Here is a 21659-nt window from a genome sequence, read left to right on the forward strand (position 1 = left end):
GCTTTGTATCACTGACCTTAGCCATACTAAACACAGGGTGGGGGGATGGGCAGCATGGTGAGGAAGGGGGTTAAAATAGGCATCCACTACATAAATCCAGTTCTGGAACATCCATACAGTCCCCCGGGGAGAGAGGGGGAGGCAACTAGAAAAGAGGTACATTTTGATCATGAGCTGGTCCAGGATACTAAGAGGAAAGAGAAAACAAGGCATAGAACTTCCTTTGGCAAGTAGGAAACTTCTTTTCTTTCTTTTTCCTTTTTTTTCTTTTTTTTTGTATGTGTGTCTTTTGGTTTGATTTGGATTCTTTTTCTTTTTTCTTTTTTTTTAAGGATTTTATTCATTAATTCATGAGAGACACAAAGAGAGAGAAGCAGAGACATAGACAGAGCATAGACATAGCAGGCTCCATGCAGGGAGCCCGATGTGGGGCTCGATCCCGGGACTCTATCCTAGGACTCCAGGATCACACCTTGGGCCGAAGGCAGATGCTCAACCACTGAGCCCACCCAGGCATCCATGGGTGGTTTTTCTAGTCCAGGTTTTCAAGGGCACCTGAAATCACATGGCTGGCTCCATGTGATTCTTGATTGGCAGGGTCCTGAGTACCAGCCAGCACCACATCTGCCAGATGGGTCTGGAGAACACTTAAAAATAAAAAGCTTTGGGATGCCTGGGTGGCTCCGTGGTTGAGGTTCTATCCCTTTAGCTCCAGGCGTGATTCCAGAGTCCCATATCAGGATCCTTGTGGGGAGTCTGCTTCTCACTCTGCCTAGGTCTCTGCCTCTCTCTCCATCTCTCTCTGTTTCTCATGAATATGGGAATTTTTACAAATCTTAAAAACCAATAAATCAATCACAATAAAAAGTTTTGAAAACCAACCAAACAAAAAGGACCACAGAGGACAAGGAGAAGCAATCACTATCAAAGATAGACATCTGTGAGCATTAGGCAGTCATAGGAAAACAAAGGGTGGAGGCAGAGGATAAGACCCTGGAGGTGACAAAACAGCATCCTATCTAGGTGCTACTACACTTTAACGCTTTTTGGGACCTTTCCAAAACTTCACCCTCCAATCCAGGCAGTAGAGGGCACGAGCCTCTCTAGCAAGAATTCCTCTGATTAAAGGGAACTCTTAATACCTTAAGCAGTGTCACCAATGGACCATGGGCTTCCATTTATTTCATTGTTTTTAAAGATTTTATTTATTCATGAGAGACACAGAGAGAGAGGCAGAGACACAGGCAGAGGTAGAAGGAGGCTCCCCACAGGGAGGCCAATGCGCGACTCGATCGAAGGCAGGTGCTCAACCACTGAGCCACCCAGCCATCCCTGGACCATGAGCTTTTAAGGGTTTCATTTCCTAGCTTCTCTCTCAGCCTTCTTTTCACCTATATGAATCCTTGATCCCATTTCACAGCTTCCACCAACCCCGGGATGAAAACTTCCCTGTACATCATACATCCTGAGCACTATGAAAGCTACTGAGGAGATACCAACAAGAGAGAAATCAAGAAAGTCAGGTGACTTGGAAGGCTGGACAGACATCTAGGGGGTGGAAATTGGCTGAATGTCAGACACTTGAAAAGAAGGGTTTTCTTTCAAAGGAATCCTTCCTCAGTTGGCTAAACTACGTGCATTATGGATATTTCCTCCACTTGGAAGTCAGCTGAGCAGAAGGCTGCTCAGCAGGAGAGAGGTCATGGGTGAAGACCTCACGTTGGTTTCTCAAGGACACATATTGCAGGGCATCTGGTGGTGGCTCAGTCGGAAAAGCCTGCACCTCCACACAAGATCAGTGTACAACCCGAGAGCCAGCACGGCACCATAAGGGTGTACACATGACCTCGACCAGTTAGACAGGCAGGGGATTCAGAGGCACGACGGCCCTCTGCTATCGCCTCCTCTGGGTCCCCCTGGACTGATCTGTGTGAGTGGGATGGCTGGGTCCTCCAGTAAGAGTGTGTACAGCTTGAAAAGGCACCGCCCCTATCCAGGGCGTTTCTTGAGTTGGCAGCTGAGAGCCAGTGGGGCAGCACCAGCAGGGAGCAGGCAAGACCATGAAGGAGGAGGAGTTGGTTACATAGCAATAGAAAACAGAAGCAATTGGGTAAGAGGTGGATCTTAAAACTTGTTATTTAGGATGAAAGTAGTGGACATGCCTGTCTTGGGCTTGGCCATGTGAACTGACTAATGGAATTCAGGCTGATATAATGTGTACTTTTAGCTTTAGGTAGTTCACATGATTCAGGTGGTCTCTGGTGTCTGGTCCTGGGCTATAAGAAGAGCTGGCTGGGTGACTCCTGCTCTCTTGTCTGTGTTCCAGATCCGCAGACATGTAGGGCAGACCTACTTAGAGGCGAACCACCTCAGCCAATCCACAGACCAGTGAGCAAGAAACACAACTTTAGTTGTCAGGAGCCAGAGAGCTGAGACCGGAGTGTTGCTGCTGCTATAAAATCTGACTCCTGTGCTCGGCCAACTGAATCCCATCTAAATGCTTCCTTCAGTGGAACCTTTACAGCTTCCTGATGGGCTGCTCTTGCAGGGCTAAATCTCAAAATCCATCCTGTGCCCCACTGTGGTGGATTCTGACTCCAGATAAATAGGGAAGTGTTGAATAGAAGAGAGTTACATCCCAGAATGTCAGTGGTCATGTTATTGTCCAAATTCTGGGGAAATTTGTTTGGGCCAGGAGTTTTGAAATGTTTGAGCAAAGACTGAAGAACACAGTACTGATGATTCTGTTTGTTGTCGTCTTGCTGCTATATTCAGGATGCTGGCCGAGGCTGCTAGCTGGGGCTCTCAGGGGTTGGATTAACTAATGCAAATCTGGCCCAATATGTGCAGCTCCCCAGGGGACACTGAAAGGCCATATAGCACCTAAGCAGTGGAAAGGAATTCAGACTTATGGCACCTGGAAGCTTCTCCCCCACCTCCTTTTTTTGTCACTAGGAGTGGATTGATCAAAGAAGTATTTGGATCTTTCAAAGCATGCTCCCTGACCCTCCATATACGTGGCTCATGCTTCTACAGCACTGGCCAAGTGTTCTGTTCTAAGTAGTTGGCGTATTAAGTCGTTTAAATCCCAAGCAATCCAATGAAGTGAGTGACAGTATTATATTGACAGAGAAATTGAGACACAGAGAAAGAGTTTTCTCAAAATGACATGGCTAGAAAGTGGCAAAGGCAGCATTCCAACCCGGATACTCCTACCTTGGAGCCCAAGCTGTAGAGTAGGATTAGAGGAGGCTGGGCAGTGACACCGTTAGAGGTGGTTCCCTGGTACTGATGGGGATGGGAGGCGCCGAGGATGACCATATCCAGCATGGTTATTACAGTGACAGCAGAATTGGTGCAGTGACCATGGTGTAGGGACAACCAGTGAAGGCCCCGGTACTTGGCATACCACTCTGTGCAGTCCTGCCCCTGGCAGGCCAAAAATATGACTTTACTATTCTGCTGCCCCTGGCTCTGTACCCCAGTTTGGTAGGAAGCAAGGTGACCACCTCACCATGCTATAGAATATTATGTTTTGTGGACCCAGGAAGCATGTATGAGCAACTTCTTAAGATATCTTGGTAAGATACAGGTGTGATGGAGTAAAACAAACAAACAAGAAGAACAAACTCAAGAAGAACAAGAAGAACAAACTCAAGAAGAACACACTTTAGCAAAGTTTGGTATAATCCAGTTTTCTGGAACCTGTGGGGGCCTCCTGATCTAAAGTGAAAGACAGGCCAGAGCCCCTGTCATTCCCTGCCATAAAGAAGGACAAACAGTACCTGTAAGTCATTTTGGAAATGTGAGGCAGCACATCCCACATACCATTTAGAATCTTCTGCTCTAATGCATTTTGGTTCAAGAAGGGGACACCTGTGAGTGGCATTTCATCTGTTATAGGCTGTAGTACAAATTTGGTGACTCTTTTCTCATGACCCAGCAGATCTGTGAACAAATTTAAGTCCCATTCGTGTCAATTTCTGGGAAGAATCTGAGATTTTATCCTACTTGCAAACTTAAAAGGTAGCTCTGGGTACTGCACGCCTCACCTGCTGCCATGGTTTTCTCATCTCTGCCAACTTTATGCACCAACACAAGGAAAAGGGCAGTCTTGCCCCCCGCCCCGAAAATAGTAAAGCCCTGATGAATTTATTCAGAATTTTCCAATCAGAAAATCTAGAAAGAAGTTATTTTCATTTCCACATATGTTGAAGGTTTGTATTTGGTCAAAATTTTAATTCCACACGGGGAGACAATAATCTTTATGGTGCTTATGGACTCTAAGTGTTTGAATCCCTCACAATTTGCCTCTGACTCTATCCTCAACTTCACAAAAACAAGTGATGCCCTGGGAGTCACTACATTATTGTTACTTTGTGACCCAGAAACTGGCAGTCTTACGATAAGGAGGTCTACTGAAAGTTCATGCACAGTGGCCCCTTGGACACTGGCAATCCCAGTGGCTGGCTGGAATATGGGTCCCATGCCATAATGCCCAGGGTACAGGGGTGGTTTCCTGTAGCTACAACACCATCCCTTGAGAGACAAGGGATGGAGAGTGAATGGTTCTTTTTTAAGATTTTGCTTACTAAAACACTACAGAGATTTCTGCTTCCTGTGCCCTCAACTTTGGGCTCTGACAATCAAATGGCCTCTCTAGCTAGTGTAGTAGTGCTTCCACCAGTGAACACAATAATGGTTCCATTGACTCAGAAACCAAGACTGCCTTGTAGCCTTTTTTGGGCTCCTGGTGTAGCAGGAAAACATGATCTTCTGGATGTGGAGGCTGGGAAAATTAAGGCCATTCCACCTTAAGTTCAGTGTTAGCACAAGTACAGCCATCTCAGACCCATGTGAATAAGAGCTGAACTTTACCTTACTTCAGTTAAGTCCCGTATTAGAATGAGAACAGAGCCCAAGCCAGTGGCAGGAAGTCCCATATCAGAATGTAAACAGAACTTGAGAAATTCCTCCACCCCTTCTGGAGGTCCCCTAGACCAGCCCATAAAACTAAACTGAAACCCACCTCGGGGTCCAAGTCCCTGCTCCACTGTGTCGGGTACACTTGGACCCAAGCTCAAGCTTGTAAATAAACCCTTGTGTGTTTGCATTGGTGTCGGCTCCTCGGTGGTTTCTCGGATCCGTAATCTTGGGCACAACACTGGACAAGCTGCTTAGCTTCTTCTTATGCTCTCAAAGCATATGCTGCCCCTCATGAGCTTTTCCAAGAGAGCGCAGCTCTTATCTCTGGATGTATTGCCAATCTTCTGACTCTCGGGGGGATGGGTGCTCTGAAGGAGCACACAGAGGTACATCATTTGCAATTCCACATGCCGTCTGTAGCTTTGTAAGCTAATACCTTGAGTGGACAGGGTTCTTCCAGCACCCCCATAATGGAGGTCACATTTCCCCCTTTTCAGGCACTACAATCTGGGCTAAAGTTGCTTCAAGAAACCCAAATGGCTTCATCTTTAGTTCCCATGAAGCCTTGCTAGCACACCTGCAGATAAGCCTCCTCCACACCTACCTGTCCCAGGCAGGACCACATTCTACTCATACTCTCTCTTGAACACAACAAGGCTCACATGTTCTGATCCCACAGAATAGGCTCCAGTCAATAGAAGCTAAAGAATACAGAAGGCTCATTCCACACAGAGATGGTTATCATTTTATGGTTTTGTAAAAGCCTCTAGGAAAATTTCCTATGTAAGTGTTAACATAAGAAACTTTTCACATATTTAGAATAAGAAAATAGAATGGTACACATATTGAGGGATAGCAATTTGAGTTGTAATGGTAATCCTGTAGTAGCTTCTCTTGTTTTCATATTAACATTTAATTATAGTGTTCGAGGAACTGTCTCATAAAACCAGTAAACCAAGAGAAAATGGTGATTATCATTTGTTCATGATTCAGTTTTCATCTATAAGCCAGCTGACTGACAGTGGCATTTGATATGTTCACTTTGTGTCTTCTCATAAATTTTTGGCACATATCAGCTGGGTGGATGTTACGTATTTGAAATATAAATGTCATAAAAATTAATCCCCCCAGCACTACAGCTGCAGCAACAGCGATCAGTGCATGTCCTGGAAATGGCAATGGTACTTCGTCAACATAAATCTGCAACAGAAAAAGCAAAGTATTTTAGCTTCCTGAATCTAGTCACTGACCACGTGGAATTTTATATGATTTCCATAACAGTGGAGACACTATAGATCAACTTAGCAAACTTCTCAGATACATATAGACCTTCCGCGTCCACAAAGCCTAGAAACAATCTCTCGACAATCTGGCAAGCCATGATTTGCACACAATACAGAATAAGAATCCTATCCGCTGTCCAATGCCTCCATGCAAGGACTTTAATGGCAGAGGTAGGCAGGATACTTAAACAGCAGGGAAGAGAGCTGTATTCCATTACACAGGAATGGACAGAGGGCTGTGGGAACACAGGAAATGCCTAACGGCTGAGGGTGACCAGGGAATGGGCTTCCTGGGCTAGATCTCCAAAAGTAAGGGGATTCATAGAAGAGAAAGAGAAGAATGGGCAGTCCGGGAACAGGGAATAGCATGTGCTATTTCAAGCTATCATCTTTGTAGAAAAATCCTCTATGTGCTAACATAGGGAAACTTCTGTATGTTCAAAATGCTTCCTACACCTGGATGGACAAAAAAAAAATAAAGTTCCTTGAAGAGAGACAGGATTGTTGACAAAGAGGCACAGAGGTGTCTTTCTCTCTGAGACTTGAGGGAAGGTTGGGTGCCCTTTATGTTCAATGTGGAAATGGAGGCATCTAGGGGTGCCTGGGGGGCTCCGCCATTGTGTGTGTACCTTTGGCTCAGGGCGTGAACCCGGGATCCTGGGGTCAAGTCTGCATCAGGCTCCCTGCAGGGAGCCTGCTTCTCCCTCTGCCTATGTCTCTGCCCCTCTCTGTGTCTGGATTCAACCCCAGAATCATAACAGAGTGTATTCTAGACCCACTGTCCCTTTACTGCCAAAATACTTCAATTTGTATTTCTTGGACACATTCATTTAAATAACCACAGGGGATCCTTGGGTGGTTCAGCAGTTTAGTGCCTGCCTTCAGCCCAGGGCATGATCCTGGGGTCCTGGGATCGAGTCCCACATTGGCCTCCCTGCATGGGGCCTGTTTTTCACCTCTGCCTGTGTCTCTGCCTCTCTCTCTGTGTCTCTCATGAATAAATAAATAAAATCTTTAAAAATAAATAAATAAATAACCACAGTGTAATTACCAAAATCAAGGAATTAACATTGAGACAATGCTGTTACCCAATTTACAGTGTTATTCAAATTTTGTCCATTATAGTGCACAAATATCCCCATTGTTTCAGATACTTTCAAATAAGATTTCAACGGATTTGAGAAACTTCATATTGTTTTTCTATTGTTTCTTAATGATTCTCTTCCCTTACTAACTGTGCAATCACTTCCTATCTTTCTTTTATTCATTTTTGTGTTCCTCCTTCATTCCTGAAGCTTTGTGTCCTTCTGTTGATGCTTCTTTTCAGCCTGAACTTCTTTGTGCATTTTTAACAAGAGGAGTTCTGCCAACAGTGGATTACCTTAGTTTTCCTTCATCTAGATGCTTTTATTTCTCCTTCATTCCTGAAGGATATTTTCACTAGATATAGAATTCTGGATAGGTGGTCCTTCTTCCCTACCCAACCCTGGTTCCCAGTACATTAGCGATGCTAGGCAATTTTCTTGTAGCTTTCTTTTTTTTTTTAATTTTTATTTATTTATGATAGTCACAGAGAGAGAGAGAGAGGCAGAGACACAGGCAGAGGGAGAAGCAGGCTCCATGCACCGGGAGCCCAATGTGGGATTCGATCCCGGGCCTCCAGGATCGCGCCCTGGGCCAAAGGCAGGCGCCAAACCACTGCGCCACCCAGGGATCCCTTCTTGTAGCTTTCATCTGAGGAAAAGTCAAACGTCATTCAATTATTGTTCACTTGCATGGTTCTTGTTGTTGTTTTGGCTTCTTTCAAGACTTTTTTTAATCTTTGATTTTTAGTAGTTTGGTTATTGTATGTTTAGACAGGACCTCTATATCTTGTTCTGGATTCACTAAGCTTCTTGAATATGTAAATTTATGTCTTCACCAAATTTGGGATACTTCAGCCTTTGTTATTTCCTCTTCTCCTCCTCCTTTTCTCCTTCCTCCTCCTTATCCTCCTCCTTCCTCCCATTCTTCCTTCTTCTTCCTTTTTTTTGCATCAATCCCTTTTTGCTATCCTTCATGGACTCTGGGGACATAAAGGTCAGACCTCTTGATTACTATCACATAGGTCCCTGAGGCCATTATTTTTAGTCCCTTTTCTTCAGAGTGGATTTCTACTGATTTATTTTCAAATTCACTGACTTTTTTTCTCTGCATATATGTTTTGCTAGCCAGTCTATCCAGTGATTTTTAAATTTTAGATATTGTATTTTTCAGTTCTAAAATTTCCATTTGGTTCTTTTTTTATAGCTTCCATTTATCTGCTGAGAATTTCTCCCTTTCCCCTTTCAGTCATTTCAAAAGAGCACACCTTGACTTCCTGGAGCCTGGTTACCATGGCTAGCTGAAAACATTTGTCTGATCATTTCATTGGCCGCATCAATTGCTGATTGCTTTTGCTTTTGAGAATCAATTATATTTTCTTAGTTATTGGCATATTAAGTAATTCTGGATTTTATCCTGGACATCTAAGATGTTTATGTTGTGAGACTCTAGGTCCCATTAAACATTCTCTGGGAAAATGTTGGGGTTTGGGACACCTGGGTGGCTCAGCAGTTGGGCTCCAGCCTTCGGCTCAGCCCTCTGTCTTTGTCTCTTTCTATCTTTTTGTGTCTCCCATGAATAAATAAATATTTTTTTAAATGTTGGGGTTTTTGTGTGTTTTAGCAATTGGCCACACTGATTGAGATCCGATCAAGTTACACTTTATTCTCTGTGGTGGCTCAGTGTCCGTTTAATATCAAAACTTTGGCTATGTTATTGTGTCTTTCTGGTTCCTTTGTCACTCAAGGGTTATTCCAGACCTTTATAGTGGTGTTTATATTGCAGTTTTATTTTGAAGCCCTTGCTATGCTTCTTTGTTTTCGTTTTTTGGAACTACAATATTTTTGCCAATTTTATTTTATTTTTCAAGTTTTTACTGACACTCCAGCTAGTTAACACAAGTTTACAGCAGTATGGATCCATTATTGGGGCTGGCCTTAGGGCAAGGTCAGGATAGAAAAAGGAGAGGGGTGGGAAAAGAAGGAGGAAGGGGAGAGGGAAAGAGGAAGGGAGGGAGGGGAGAGAGAGAGATTTTGTTTTTGATACTGTGGTATCCATATTTAATAATTAATGAGTGGTTAATCAGTTTAATCAAACCTTCATTCCTCCTCACCCCACCTCCCCCACAAGTAGCCAATGTCATTATATAAAGAAGCAAATTTGAATTATTGTACATCATGGAGTTAATTTGGGGAGATTGACTTTGGTTCCCGATACTTTTGCATCTTGATAGCTTTTGGTGTATTAAGATTCTACTGTTACAATGAAGATAATCAGGAAGATTGTAATGGAAATTAAAATGTCATAGATATATGTTTCTATGGGAATATGTGGTGAGAGGAAAGGTGGTACAAGTCTGAAAACTTACTTAAATATAGAAGATGGAGAGAGAACAAAAACAAATCCAGGCATTTATTAAAATGCTCCCAGCACTGATGGGTCCTGCTATGTGTCATGCACTCTACCTTCATCATTACTGACAATGTCACTACCACTCTCCAGGATCTCTTGTCTCCAAGCCCTGTCCATCACACAAATTATGCCATTTTCCTCTTTAGTGTCTCTTGCACTGACATTTGTCATGTTACTCCCCCAGCCATCACCCCATCAGTACCTTGTGCATTTACTATACCTGAAATTCTTCAACTAAGTTACAAAAAGTAACCCCTGGAACAACGGACACTCTAAAGTGAAAAAGCTCAGAGCCCTGTGGAGAAAAACATACCCAGTCATTAGCAGCATTGAAACTTATGTTCCTTTAAGTTAAAATATACACTAAGGCCGATTTCTCTATAGATGTTGCATAGAAAAATCCATTCCCCTTCCTAAGTCTCTCGGGCATCCACTTTATATACCAAAATAAAAATGGAGGGAGAAGGACAATAGCTGATACTTCTTTATAGAATGAAGAAACATAAACACAAAACCTAACACAGCCTTGACAAGTAATTTGGGCTAATCTTCATATTCATGGTTTTGATATGTCCACTCACTTTTATGGGATTTTATAACAATTACCTAGATTATATCAACTTTGTGTCTTCTGAAACACAGCTGAAACCAAAAGACATATCTGTGTACATCCAGGTGAAAAATACCAAACCAATTTTCCCCTAAATTTTGGAAATACCCTTTCTGCCCCACCTTCAAAAATAATCTATTAGTTTTGCCTATCAGCTCAAAAAATAGTAAGTTAATGTTAAATTCAACTTCCAGATACCTTTAGAAATAACAATATCAAGAAAAAGAGAGGAAAAATAAACACTCTCCATATACTTTAAAGATGCAATTTCTACCATTGATGGATACCTATGCTTTAAAACTTAAACCAATCTTACTTTAGACATATGTGTTTTGCTTGAATGGATAAAGAAGATGTGGTCTATGTATACAATGGAATATTACTCAGCCATTAGAAATGACAAATACCCACCATTTGCTTTGACATGGATGGAACTGGAAGGTATGATGCTGAGTGAAATGAGTCAATCGGAGAAGGACAAAAATTATATGGTCTCATTCATTTGGGGAATATAAAAAATAGTGAAAGGGAATATAAGGGAAGGGAGAAGAAGTGTGTGGGAAATATCAGAAAGGGAGACAACATAAAGACTCCTAACTCTGGGAAACGAACTAGGGGTGGTGGAAGGGGAGGAGGAAGGGGGGGTGGGGGTGAATGGGTGACGGGCACTGAGGGGGGCACTTGACGAGATGAGCACTGGGTGTTATTCTGTATGTTGGCAAATTGAACAACAATAAAAAATAAATTTATTATAAAAAAACAAAACAAAACAGGAAAAACAAAAATGCTGTCCACTTACCTTTATACTTAAGTTGAGGCCTAAAGGATTATATACTGGAGCATTAAGACGTGATTCTAAGTAATTTTTCAATTTTTTTACATTTTCTGGTACACTGTGTTCTAAAAGCATATGAAGTATAGTTTAAGCACACTTACGTTATTTTCACATTTTGGATAAAATTTGCTACATACATCGAGATACAATGAAGGCTTTCACTCTGTAACATGGCTAAGATACCCCAGACTTTCAGTTCTGCTTGACAACATAGAAAACATATACAGGGAAAATTAGGTCTCATAGCTAACACTGCATCTCCTCAGGGACACCGTCAAGAAGCACAAGACCTCTGGGACGCCTGGGTGGCTCAGTCAGTTAGGTGTCTGACTCTTGATTTCAGCTCAGGTCATGATCTCAGAAACTGGGAAATTGAGCACTACTCTGGGCTCTAAGCTGGGCGTGGAGTCTGCTTCAGATTCTTTCTCTTCCTCTCTGCCAGCCCCTCCCCACCCCCGTTCATGCACTTGTGCACGCACACTTTCAAAAAAATAAAAATAAAAAAGGACAAGACCTCTGACCACCTTATTCAGGCTGACCTTTCCTTCTAGCCCTGTGCTCAGGACCAGTCTTAACCTGCACATACTTTGTATCTTTGGCAACGAGATAATTCAAACTTAGCAGTTGCTAAATAATTTTCAAAAGATGGCAGAACATTTTCACAATAGATCAATTTGAATATTTTCTAAAAGATGTAATCAGTTATTCTTGCCTTTCTTATAATTCATAGTGATTGCAGTGGTACAACTGTACATGAGATCTAAGGGGGATAAGGCTCTGATAGTAGAATTTGCCAGTTTCCATAGTGTAAATAGTCTCACCGTGGCTACTTTCAAGCTACGAATGGCTTAAAAATCAGTATACAAATGTTTGAATATTTAATGATCAGTGCTCAAAAGCTGGAAACATTAGATTCTCATACACTACCAGAAAATGAGGATGCTAGTTAAAGCAAAATATTCAGTATTTTTTTGTTAGATTTTCATCTCAAGAATGCATGTACTGTGCAGAGTAAGGCTCCCTGAATACCCAATGTCTGGCTATTTGGTAACATATTAATGGCTGATCAAAATTTCATTAAAATGTATCTATTTATCTGTCTACCTACTGATCAAGCAATTGCCGTGATGTATTTATAAACACAAAATGTGCAGGAAAAATTGTACATTTGAGGTAAAATCAAATTGTGGTAAATTTCATTTTTTTAAAAGACGTGATCATTGATCAATTGATTGACTTTTTAGTCAGGAACATTCCCCACATGGAGCCCAGTGTGGGGCTTGAACTTATGACCCTGAGATCAAGGCCTGAACTGAGGTCAAGAGTCAGATGCTTAACCAGCTGAGCCACCCAGACACCTCAAAGATTTTATTTTTAGGTAACCTCTGCACCCAATGTGGGACTCAAACTTACAACCCCCCAATCAAAAGTCATATGCTCTACTGACTGAGCCAGTCAGGCACCCCTCATTTTTCTTATTTAAAAAATTTCCACATCTTTTAAATTATTTTACCATAGAATTTTGAAGAAACTTTGCTCATATAATTAGAAGATAATTTTTTTAAGTTTTTTTTTACTTAAGTAATCTCTACACCCAATGTGAAGCTTGAACTCATGGCCCTGAGATCAAGAGTTGCACACTCTTCCAACTGAGCCAGCCTGATGCCCTAGAAGACAGACTCGATAGGCTATCTGGCCACATCTTTTAGAACTTCCTCTGTAACATTGCAAAAGCAATCAAAAGAGACATGAGACCAACATATAGCACAAATTCAATCATCTTTTGCTATTCATCTACAAAATGGATTTCAAATTCTTCAAAAATGCTTTTATGCCATGAAATCCAGGGCACTGAAAGTAATAATGAAATATGTGGGAGACAAGAGAAGGAGAGTGAACAGCAGTGTACCAGTGGATCAAAATTCTTCTCCAGAGAGGGGCACATGGGAGGCTCAGCCAGTTAGGCCTCCAACTCTTGGTTGTTCCTTGTGTAAACAGGTTTTATAAGCCACTTACCTAGGTAATAACAACATTACTTATAAGACAAAACAGCCATAGAAGAAAGCAAACCCTACTTAGTTTCCAGTTTTCCCTCCTATTCACTTCAGTTACGGTCACCAGATAAGGAGTTTCCACTGGGATATGTCCATCCTCACTGTAAATTTCCAAAGACACTGGATACTGTGTAACTGGAAACTTAAATCGAGGAACCTAAAGTACAAATTTCAAGAATGAACATCAATTTGGAAAATTCAAGACTAATTTCAATTCCTCTGTAAAAAAAAGTGTTGAATAGATATGCATCACCCAAGAGTTTGGTCTTCCTAAATGACATGTGCCTCTTAGGCGTTCCACCTTCTCAGAATGTGAGAAGCAATCTTACAGTAGAATCAAAAGTAATACACAATTAGTGTGGTAACAAAATTTGTAATTTTCTATTGGCCTTTTTCAGGAGTTTGCTATGATGACATTCACACTTTTTTGGCTAACTCGTATCTCATAGGGTGCTGCATTAATTGGATCCTGCCCAGCTCCCTTACACCTCTCTCCTGGCCAGTCAAGATCTTTTCAGCCATGTTCTTGAAACTCAGGCTCTGGAGTCAGAGGTCAAATCCAGCTCTCTCACATACTAATGATTTGATCTTTGGCAAATTTACCTACCTCTAATTAAATGAGACAAACCATGGAGCATGCTCAGAGCTGTGTTTGGGAGACAGTAAATGCTCAAGAAACATTACTGTAATTCAGGGAGGGGAGAGTTGTAGAGGTGTGTATAACAGCCCTCACAGTTCACTGAATGCTAACTCTATGCCTCATATGGTATTAAATGATTTTATCTTTATATAGAGGATTTTATTTTAAAAAATAAACTTTACTTTGAAAAGCCTTTATATGGAAATAAAAATCACTCAATACAATGCTATATATGTATATATACAGAGTCTGTAATGCTATTATATAGTCTTACAAGACCTTGAAATAGACCTACTTGAAAGTTATATTAAGTGTACATTTAAGTTAGCAACACAAACACCAATAATCCATTTGATGCACTTTTGAATGCTTTGAGAGACTAACAGAATATTTGACACAGAATCCTTTCTCTTAACCAACATACTATCCTGTCCTCTATTTTGTCACTACTACCAGACTCAGCTTCTTGATTACAAGGACTTCAACTTCTACATTCCCACCACTGATACACATTAGACACTCAATAAATTTTTGATGAATCAATATCCATCATAAGCTAGTATAGTGTATGACAGGTTACAGATTGTTTCCACAGAGATATAGGCACATGTGTTTATGAGAATCCTGTGAGGTGGACAGTGTGGTGCAGCCATTATCCTGTTTTGCAGGAATGGTTCATTACCTTGGTTAGGGACATTTAAATCCAGATCTTTCTAGCTCTGTGTCTTATTATTTGCTTCTATGTCATAATAAGATGCTCTTTCTATGTCTCATCTTTCATTTTAAATCAAAATGCACACTTCGAAATCTTATAAATATGAAAGCACTTTGTTTCTAGGCAGTTAAAAATTACCTTACCTTTTCTCTGCAATCTGAGAAAGCAACAGCATGTGAAAACTTCTGATCATTTGTGCAATTACACTCCTCCCGAGTGGACATGTTAGCGCACTGTTTGAATTTACCAGATCTCTGTAAATAGAATATAGGCTGACTTGCTTTTCTTGTGGCGGGATTTCTGCAAACTGAGTAAATGTCGACTAAATATTTGTTTCCTGAATTAATAAAATCCCCAAGATGCTAAGAGGGGGAAAGATGCCATTAATAATGGAGTAAAATTACAGTATTTCTGAATTCTGTCTCCTTGCTTGGCCATTTGAATTCAAGTGTCAGCTGCTTGCCAGGTTGACTATCAACATGTGTGGGACCTACTGAGCCTGTGTCTTTCTGAAGGCAGCACACCAGAGCCCTCAGATTCCCTGTCCTGGGTGCCTCCCATCACAGGCATGAAAACGGAGACCTCGACATGATGTGACAGGGCTGTGGGCTCTCTGGAACCCTCTCCAAGTCTACTGTTTCTCACTTGCCTTTCTTTGTGGAATTCACTAACATCATTTAAAAGTCTCCATTATAATTATCCATTTGTCATTCATTTCTTACTTGATCACTGTTAGAGATTGGCTTTTGATTTTGATAATCAATTCTATTTTTAAAAAAATATCATTCCCCCTTTACTTCTTTTTAGGATTACCATCCCCCCAGCTTCTTTTTTTTTTTTCTTCTTCTTTCCTGAGTCAAAACTCACCACTTTAACCATTTTCAAGTGTGCTATTTGGTGAGTTTCACTACATGTGCCATGTTGTCTGCTAATTCCAGAACATTCTCATCACCCCAAATGGAAACCCTGTATCCATGAATAGTTACTCCATACTGGGGCTCCTGCTTGGCTTGGTCGGTGGAGCAGGTGACTCTTGATCTCAGGACTGTGAGTTCACATCCCATGTTGGGTGTAGAGATTGCTTGAAAATAAAATCTTTAAAAAATAGTTCTCTTTATTTCCCTCTTCCCCTTCTCCCAACCCATGTATGCATTATATTTTCCATTTGTATGAATTTTCCTATTCCCGACACCTTATATAAGTGGAAATATACAATATTTGACCTTTTGTGTCTGTTTTCTTTTGCTCACATGTTGTTTTGTTTTTATTCATGAGAGACACACACAGAGAGAAACAGAGATACAGGCAGAGGGAGAAGCATGCTCTATGCAGGGAGCCTGATGCGGGACTCGATCGCAGGACCCTGGGGTCACACCCTGAGCTGAAGGCAGATGCTCACCCTTAGCCACCCAGGTGTCCCTCAAATGTTATTTTTGAGGGTTATCCATGTGGTAACATGCAGCAGTACTTCATTCCTTTTTACGACCAAGTAATATTCTATTGTGCAGATATTGCCTATTTTGTTTATCTATTCATTGCTTAATGGATAATTGGTTGTTTCCTCTTTTTGGCTGTTATGAAAAACGCTGTTATAAATTTTGTTTGAACATACATTTTCAATTTTTTTAGATATATATCTAAGAATAAAATTGCTGGGTTGTACAGTCATTCTATATGTTTAACTTTCTGAAGAACTTCCAAAATGTTTGCCACAACAGCTGCACTATTTTATACTCCTGACAGCAATGGATGAGGGTTCTAATGTCTCCATATCCTCACCAATATTTGTCATTTTCCATTAAAGTCAATGAGATTTTGATTTACAGTTACATAATGACTAATGGTATTGAGCATCTTTCATGGGCTTGTTGGCCATCTGTGTATCTTTGGAGAACTATTTAGAAACTTCATCTATTTCTAACTGGGTAGTTTGTCTCTTTGGTGTGGAGTTGTAAGAGATCTTGAGATAGTCTGGATATTAGAGTCTTATCAGATATATGATTTGCAGATATTTTCTCCCATTCAGTGATGTCTTCTCACTTTCTTGACAGTGTCCTTTCATATACATACACAAGTTTTTAGTTTTGCTGAAGTTCAATTTATTTATTTCTCTGTCACTGCTTGTGCTTTAGGGTCATATTTAACAAATCATCACTTTAATCAAAGAGACAAAGATATACACTTATACTTCCTTATAAGAATTTTATATTTTAGTTCTTACATTTAGGTTTTCGATCAATTTTCAGTTAATTTTTGTGTATAGTGCAAGACAGGTATCCAACTTCATAGTATTAAATATAGATATCCAGTTGTCCTGGCACCATTTGTTGAAAAACCTATTCTCTCTCCTTTGAGTGGCCTTGCCACATATGTCAAAACTCAACTGACCATAGATGTATGGGCTCTTTATTTTATTCCATTGATAAATATGTCCATCCTTATGCCATTATCACACTCTTTTGATTACTATGTGTTTTTTTTTATGATTTTACTTATTTGAGGGAGAAAGTGATAGAGCACAGGCAGGGGGAGGGGCAGAGGGAAAGGAAGAAGCAGACTCCTCACTGAGCAGGGAGCTCGACATGAACTCGATTCCAGGACCTTGAGATCATGACCTGAGCCAAAGGCAGACACTTAACTGACTGAACCACCAAGATACCCGATTACTACGGTCTCACAGTAAGTTATTATGTTATATATAGCTTATAATATCATGTCACCTGTAAATAGAGATAACTTTACTACTTCCTTTCCAATCTGGATGTTTTTTTTTTTCATTTCTTTTCTTTGCCTAGTTGCCCTGGTCCAATAGTGAATAAAAGGGGTATGAGCTTTGTCTTGTTCTTGATTTTATGGGAAAAGCTGTTCATCTTTCACCACTAAGTATGATGATAGCAGTGGGTAATTCATAGATGCCCTTTATCAGGTTGAGGAAGTTTCCCTTTATTACTAGTTTGTTGAGTGCTTTTCTCATAAAATGTTGGATTTTGTCAAAAGCCTTTTCTGCGTCAATTGAGATGACCAATAATGTATGTGCTATTAATGTGGTGCATAACAGTGATGGATTTCTTATGTTAGGCCACCTTTGTGTGCCTGGGACAAATCTCCACTTGGTCATGGCATATGATCCTTTTCTGATGCTGTTGAATTTCATTTGCTAGTATTGTTGTGGGGGTTTTTTTTTTCTCTATATTCATAAGGCATATTGGTTTGTAATTTTCTTGCAATGTCTTTATCTGGCTTTAGTATCAGGGTAATGCTGGCCTCTTAGAATCAGTTAGGAGGTGCTCTCTTCTGGTTCTTTAGGAAAAGTTTGAGAACTATTGGTGTTAAATTTTCTTTAGGGACGCCTGGGTGGCTCAGTGGTTGAGTATCTGCCTTTGGTTCAGGGCATGATCCCAGGGTCCTGGGATCAAGTCTCACATAAGGCTCCTCACAGGGAGCCTGCTTCTCCCTCTGCCTGTGTCTCTGGCTCTCTCTCTCTCTCTCTCTCTCTGTGTGTGTGTGTGTGTGTGTCTCTCATGAATAAATAAATAAAATCTTAAAAATTTTTTTCCTTTAAATGTTTGGTGGAATTAACCAATGTAGCCATCTGATCTTTGTTGGGAGGTTTTTGATTACTAACTGGCTCAATCTCTCTACTTGTTTTAGGATTACTGAGACTTTCTATTTCATTTTCAGTCACTTTAGGTAATTTATGTTTTTCCATGAACGTTTCCATCTCATCTAAGTATCCAATTTGTTGACACAGAATTGTTCATAATTCCCATATATCATATATACAGTAAAATAAACAGCAATATCCCGTGTCCATTTCTGATTGTAGTTGTCTTTTCTTTTTCTTCTTGTATATCTAAAGGTTTGTAAATTTTGTCGATATTTTCAAAGAACCAAATTTTGGTTTTATTATTCTTGTTAGTGTTCTTCAATTCTCTTCTTTAGGGACACCTGGGTGGCGTTTATTTTTTATTATCATCTTTATTCATCTCCACTCTATTATTTCCTTCCATCTGCTTACTCCAGGTAATACTGCATTATATTAATTACCTTTTTTAATCTATAGGAGGACAAATCTCTCATTCATTTTCTGTTCTTCAAATTATTTATTAATACCCATTTTCTTTTTCAGTAAACTTTATTGTTTTTAAAGATTTTATGTATTTATTCGTGAGAGACACAAAGAGGCAGAGACACAGGCAGAGGGAGAAGCAGGCTCCCTGCGGGGAGCCCAATGTGGGACTTGATCTCAGGACCCCAGGATCACGCCCTGAGCCCAAGGCACATGCTCCACCTTGAGCCACCCAGGTCCCCCTTAGAATAAGCCCATTGAACTTTAGAATAAGCCCATTGTGTTCCCTCAAATATATCCTGTTGGGGTTTTGATTGTAATTGCACTAATTTTATAGATTAATCTGGAGAGAGCTGAGCTTTATTATGGTGAAGCATCCCATCAGAAACATGAGACTTCTCTCAATTTAAGGTGTTTTTCATATGCCTCAGCTAAAAAATATAATTTTTTCTATACCTGTCTTGCACATATTTTTAGGTTAAATTCTACATCTATCATTATATGCAAATGAAGAATGGGTTGTTTTCCATTTTTACTTCTAATTAGTTATTGCAGATATAAAGGAATACTACTGATTTTTCTTTGTGATCTTATATCCATTGGGCTGCAATACTGATAATTATTTTGAGTTTTAGTAGTTTGTCAGTTGTTTCTTCCATATTTTCGAGTAAGTAATTACATGTGGGAATGATGAGTTTTGTCTCTTTCTAATATTTATACTTTATTTACTTTTGTCCCGTTGGCTCAGTTTGACTTTACAGAACAAAGTAAAATAGAAGTATTAAAGCCTGAATGCTTCTAATATTTGGTTTTATATGTTTGCTAAATATTTCTCACAGATGTTATTTATTAGATTCGGTAGTGTCACTTCTATTTCTGTTTTACAGAAGCTAATTCAGAGATGAATGTTAAATGGTATCAAACATGTTTTAAGCCTTCTGTTGAGATTATTTTTCTTAATTATTTTAGCATGTTTCATATGCTCCAACTTTCTCACATGGGAGAAAGTCCTGAAATACCACAGCGTTAGTATATCCATGCATTTGACTTGCTGGTAGTTTAGTTAGGATTTTTTTCACAAGTCAGACTAGACAGAGGTCAACTTAAGGGGTAAATTGAAGAGATATGTGTGTATGCATATACTTTTCTTTTTTTCTTTTTAAATTTGAATTTTAATGATTTAGAGTTATAGAATATGGGCTGTAGTAAGCCTTTTTGGAATTCATTAAGACTTTATTACAAAATAAGTAGTCACTTTGTATGGCTGTTCCATGTGGACTGAAAGGAATGTGTATTCTCTGTTGTATACGACCCCACTCACTGTGCTCCAGGATTCCTGGCTTTCCAAGTCATGGAGCGCTGTCTCATGACTGCCCTGGTGAGAATACCTCCTTGCCTAGGATGCTCTTTTTCTCTCCTCTACACCCTTCTACACTCTGACTTTTCTCCTTCTTTTTTGGTTCACCCCTGTTTATCTTCAGTGTGACTCCCTTGGACTAGGTTATATAACCCCGATCAACAGTCATAGTGTGTGTTTTGTGTCTGTATCTACTACTTGTCTATCTTAAACTTAAGAGCAAGTAAGAATTAACTGGGAGTTTTTTAATGCAAATTTCAGGACTGCACTATAGTTTCTGATTCAGAAGCTGTGAAGTACAATTGAGAAGGCTGCATTGTAGAAATATTCCTGATAATTCTGCTCCAGGTTATGCACAGTCATACTGTTCAGAAATAGTTTCTAATTTGTACAACTTTTTGTTTAGTTCCTATCCTCCTCCATTACAGTGAAGGTCCATGAAGTTATCATGTTTGTCATGTTTGCTGTTGTATCCTCAGAGAAAGTCTATTTGTACAGTGCCCGATAACACCGGAAAGGCTGAAGAATCCTGAAAACACAAACAAACTAAGGATTTCCATGAATAGATAGTAAAATCATATTTCAGTAGTGGACACAACAGGGTTTATCTTTGGAAAAGGCTGGAAATGAAGAAGAACTCAATATTATAGCTGGTCACTGCCCAGAGCAGAGCTTCTTACCCCAAAATGCAAGATTCAACAAGAAGTCAACCTCTTCATGTGGTAAGAGTATGATACTATACGTATAAATGTCTGCTATTAGTTTGTTCAGCGGTCTTAAAGCACTCCTATGTCTGGCACTGTTTTAGATACTAAAGATGCAGCAGAGAAGAAAATAGTTTTCAAAACAACAACAACCTCGACTTAACGTAGCTTTCCTTTTTTACAAGACACAATACAATGGAATATTACTCAGCCATTAGAAACGACAAATACCCACCATTTGCTTCAACGTGGATGGAACTGGAGGGTATTATGCTGAGTGAAATAAGTCAGTTGGAGAAGCACAAACATAATATGGTCCCATTCATTTGGGGAATATAAAAAATAGTGAACAGGAATAAAGGGAAAAGGAGAAAAAATGAGTGGGAAATATCAGAAAGGGAGACAGAACATGAAAGATTCCTAATTCTGGGAAACAAACTAGGGGTGGTGGAATAGGAGGTGGGTGGGGGGTGGGGGTGACTGGGTGATGAGCACTGAGGTGGGCACTTGACAGGATGAGCACTGGGTGTTATTCTATATGTTGGCAAATTGAACACCAATAAAATATAAATGTATAAAAAAAGACAATAAATAAAACAAATGAGTAAAATCTGTAAATCATAATCAGTGCAATGAAGAATAATAAGGGATAGAAGGGGGACAGGGAGTGGATAAAACTGGGGGTGAGGCTTCTGATTCTAAATAGAGTGGTCAAAACAGGCCTCACAGTGATGGCGATATTTAAGCAAAGACCCGAAGACAATGACAGAGTGCTCCAGTTGCCATTTGGCAGAAGAGCATTCCAGACAGAAGAATTTCTTTAGTTGCCAAATCCTTGACCTGGAGATATGTCTGGCATATTTGAAGAACTACATGGAGGCCAGTGTGGCTGGAGCAGATTAACCCAGGGGAAATCAGGTCAGAGGGAATGCCAAGGCCAAATCATTGAGGACCTAGTAGACCATTGCGAG

General features: G+C 40.2%; 1 protein-coding gene across 1 annotated transcript in view; it reads right to left on the reverse strand.

Annotated features, from left to right (window-relative positions):
- Positions 1-5922: 5922 nt before the first annotated feature.
- Positions 5923-21659, reverse strand: part of CATSPERB (cation channel sperm associated auxiliary subunit beta) — a 140731-nt gene continuing 124994 nt past the window's right edge. Inside the window, exons 22-26 of the mRNA XM_025985613.1 lie at positions 14702-14812; positions 13225-13360; positions 11114-11214; positions 9925-9999; positions 5923-6126 (exon numbers count right to left, since the gene is read on the reverse strand). Of these exons, the coding sequence (XP_025841398.1) occupies positions 5923-6126; positions 9925-9999; positions 11114-11214; positions 13225-13360; positions 14702-14812 (627 nt within the window). The remainder of the gene's footprint in view (positions 6127-9924; positions 10000-11113; positions 11215-13224; positions 13361-14701; positions 14813-21659) is intronic.

This window comes from Vulpes vulpes, chromosome 6, assembly GCF_048418805.1.
Source record: "Vulpes vulpes isolate BD-2025 chromosome 6, VulVul3, whole genome shotgun sequence".
Lineage (NCBI taxonomy): Eukaryota > Metazoa > Chordata > Mammalia > Carnivora > Canidae > Vulpes > Vulpes vulpes.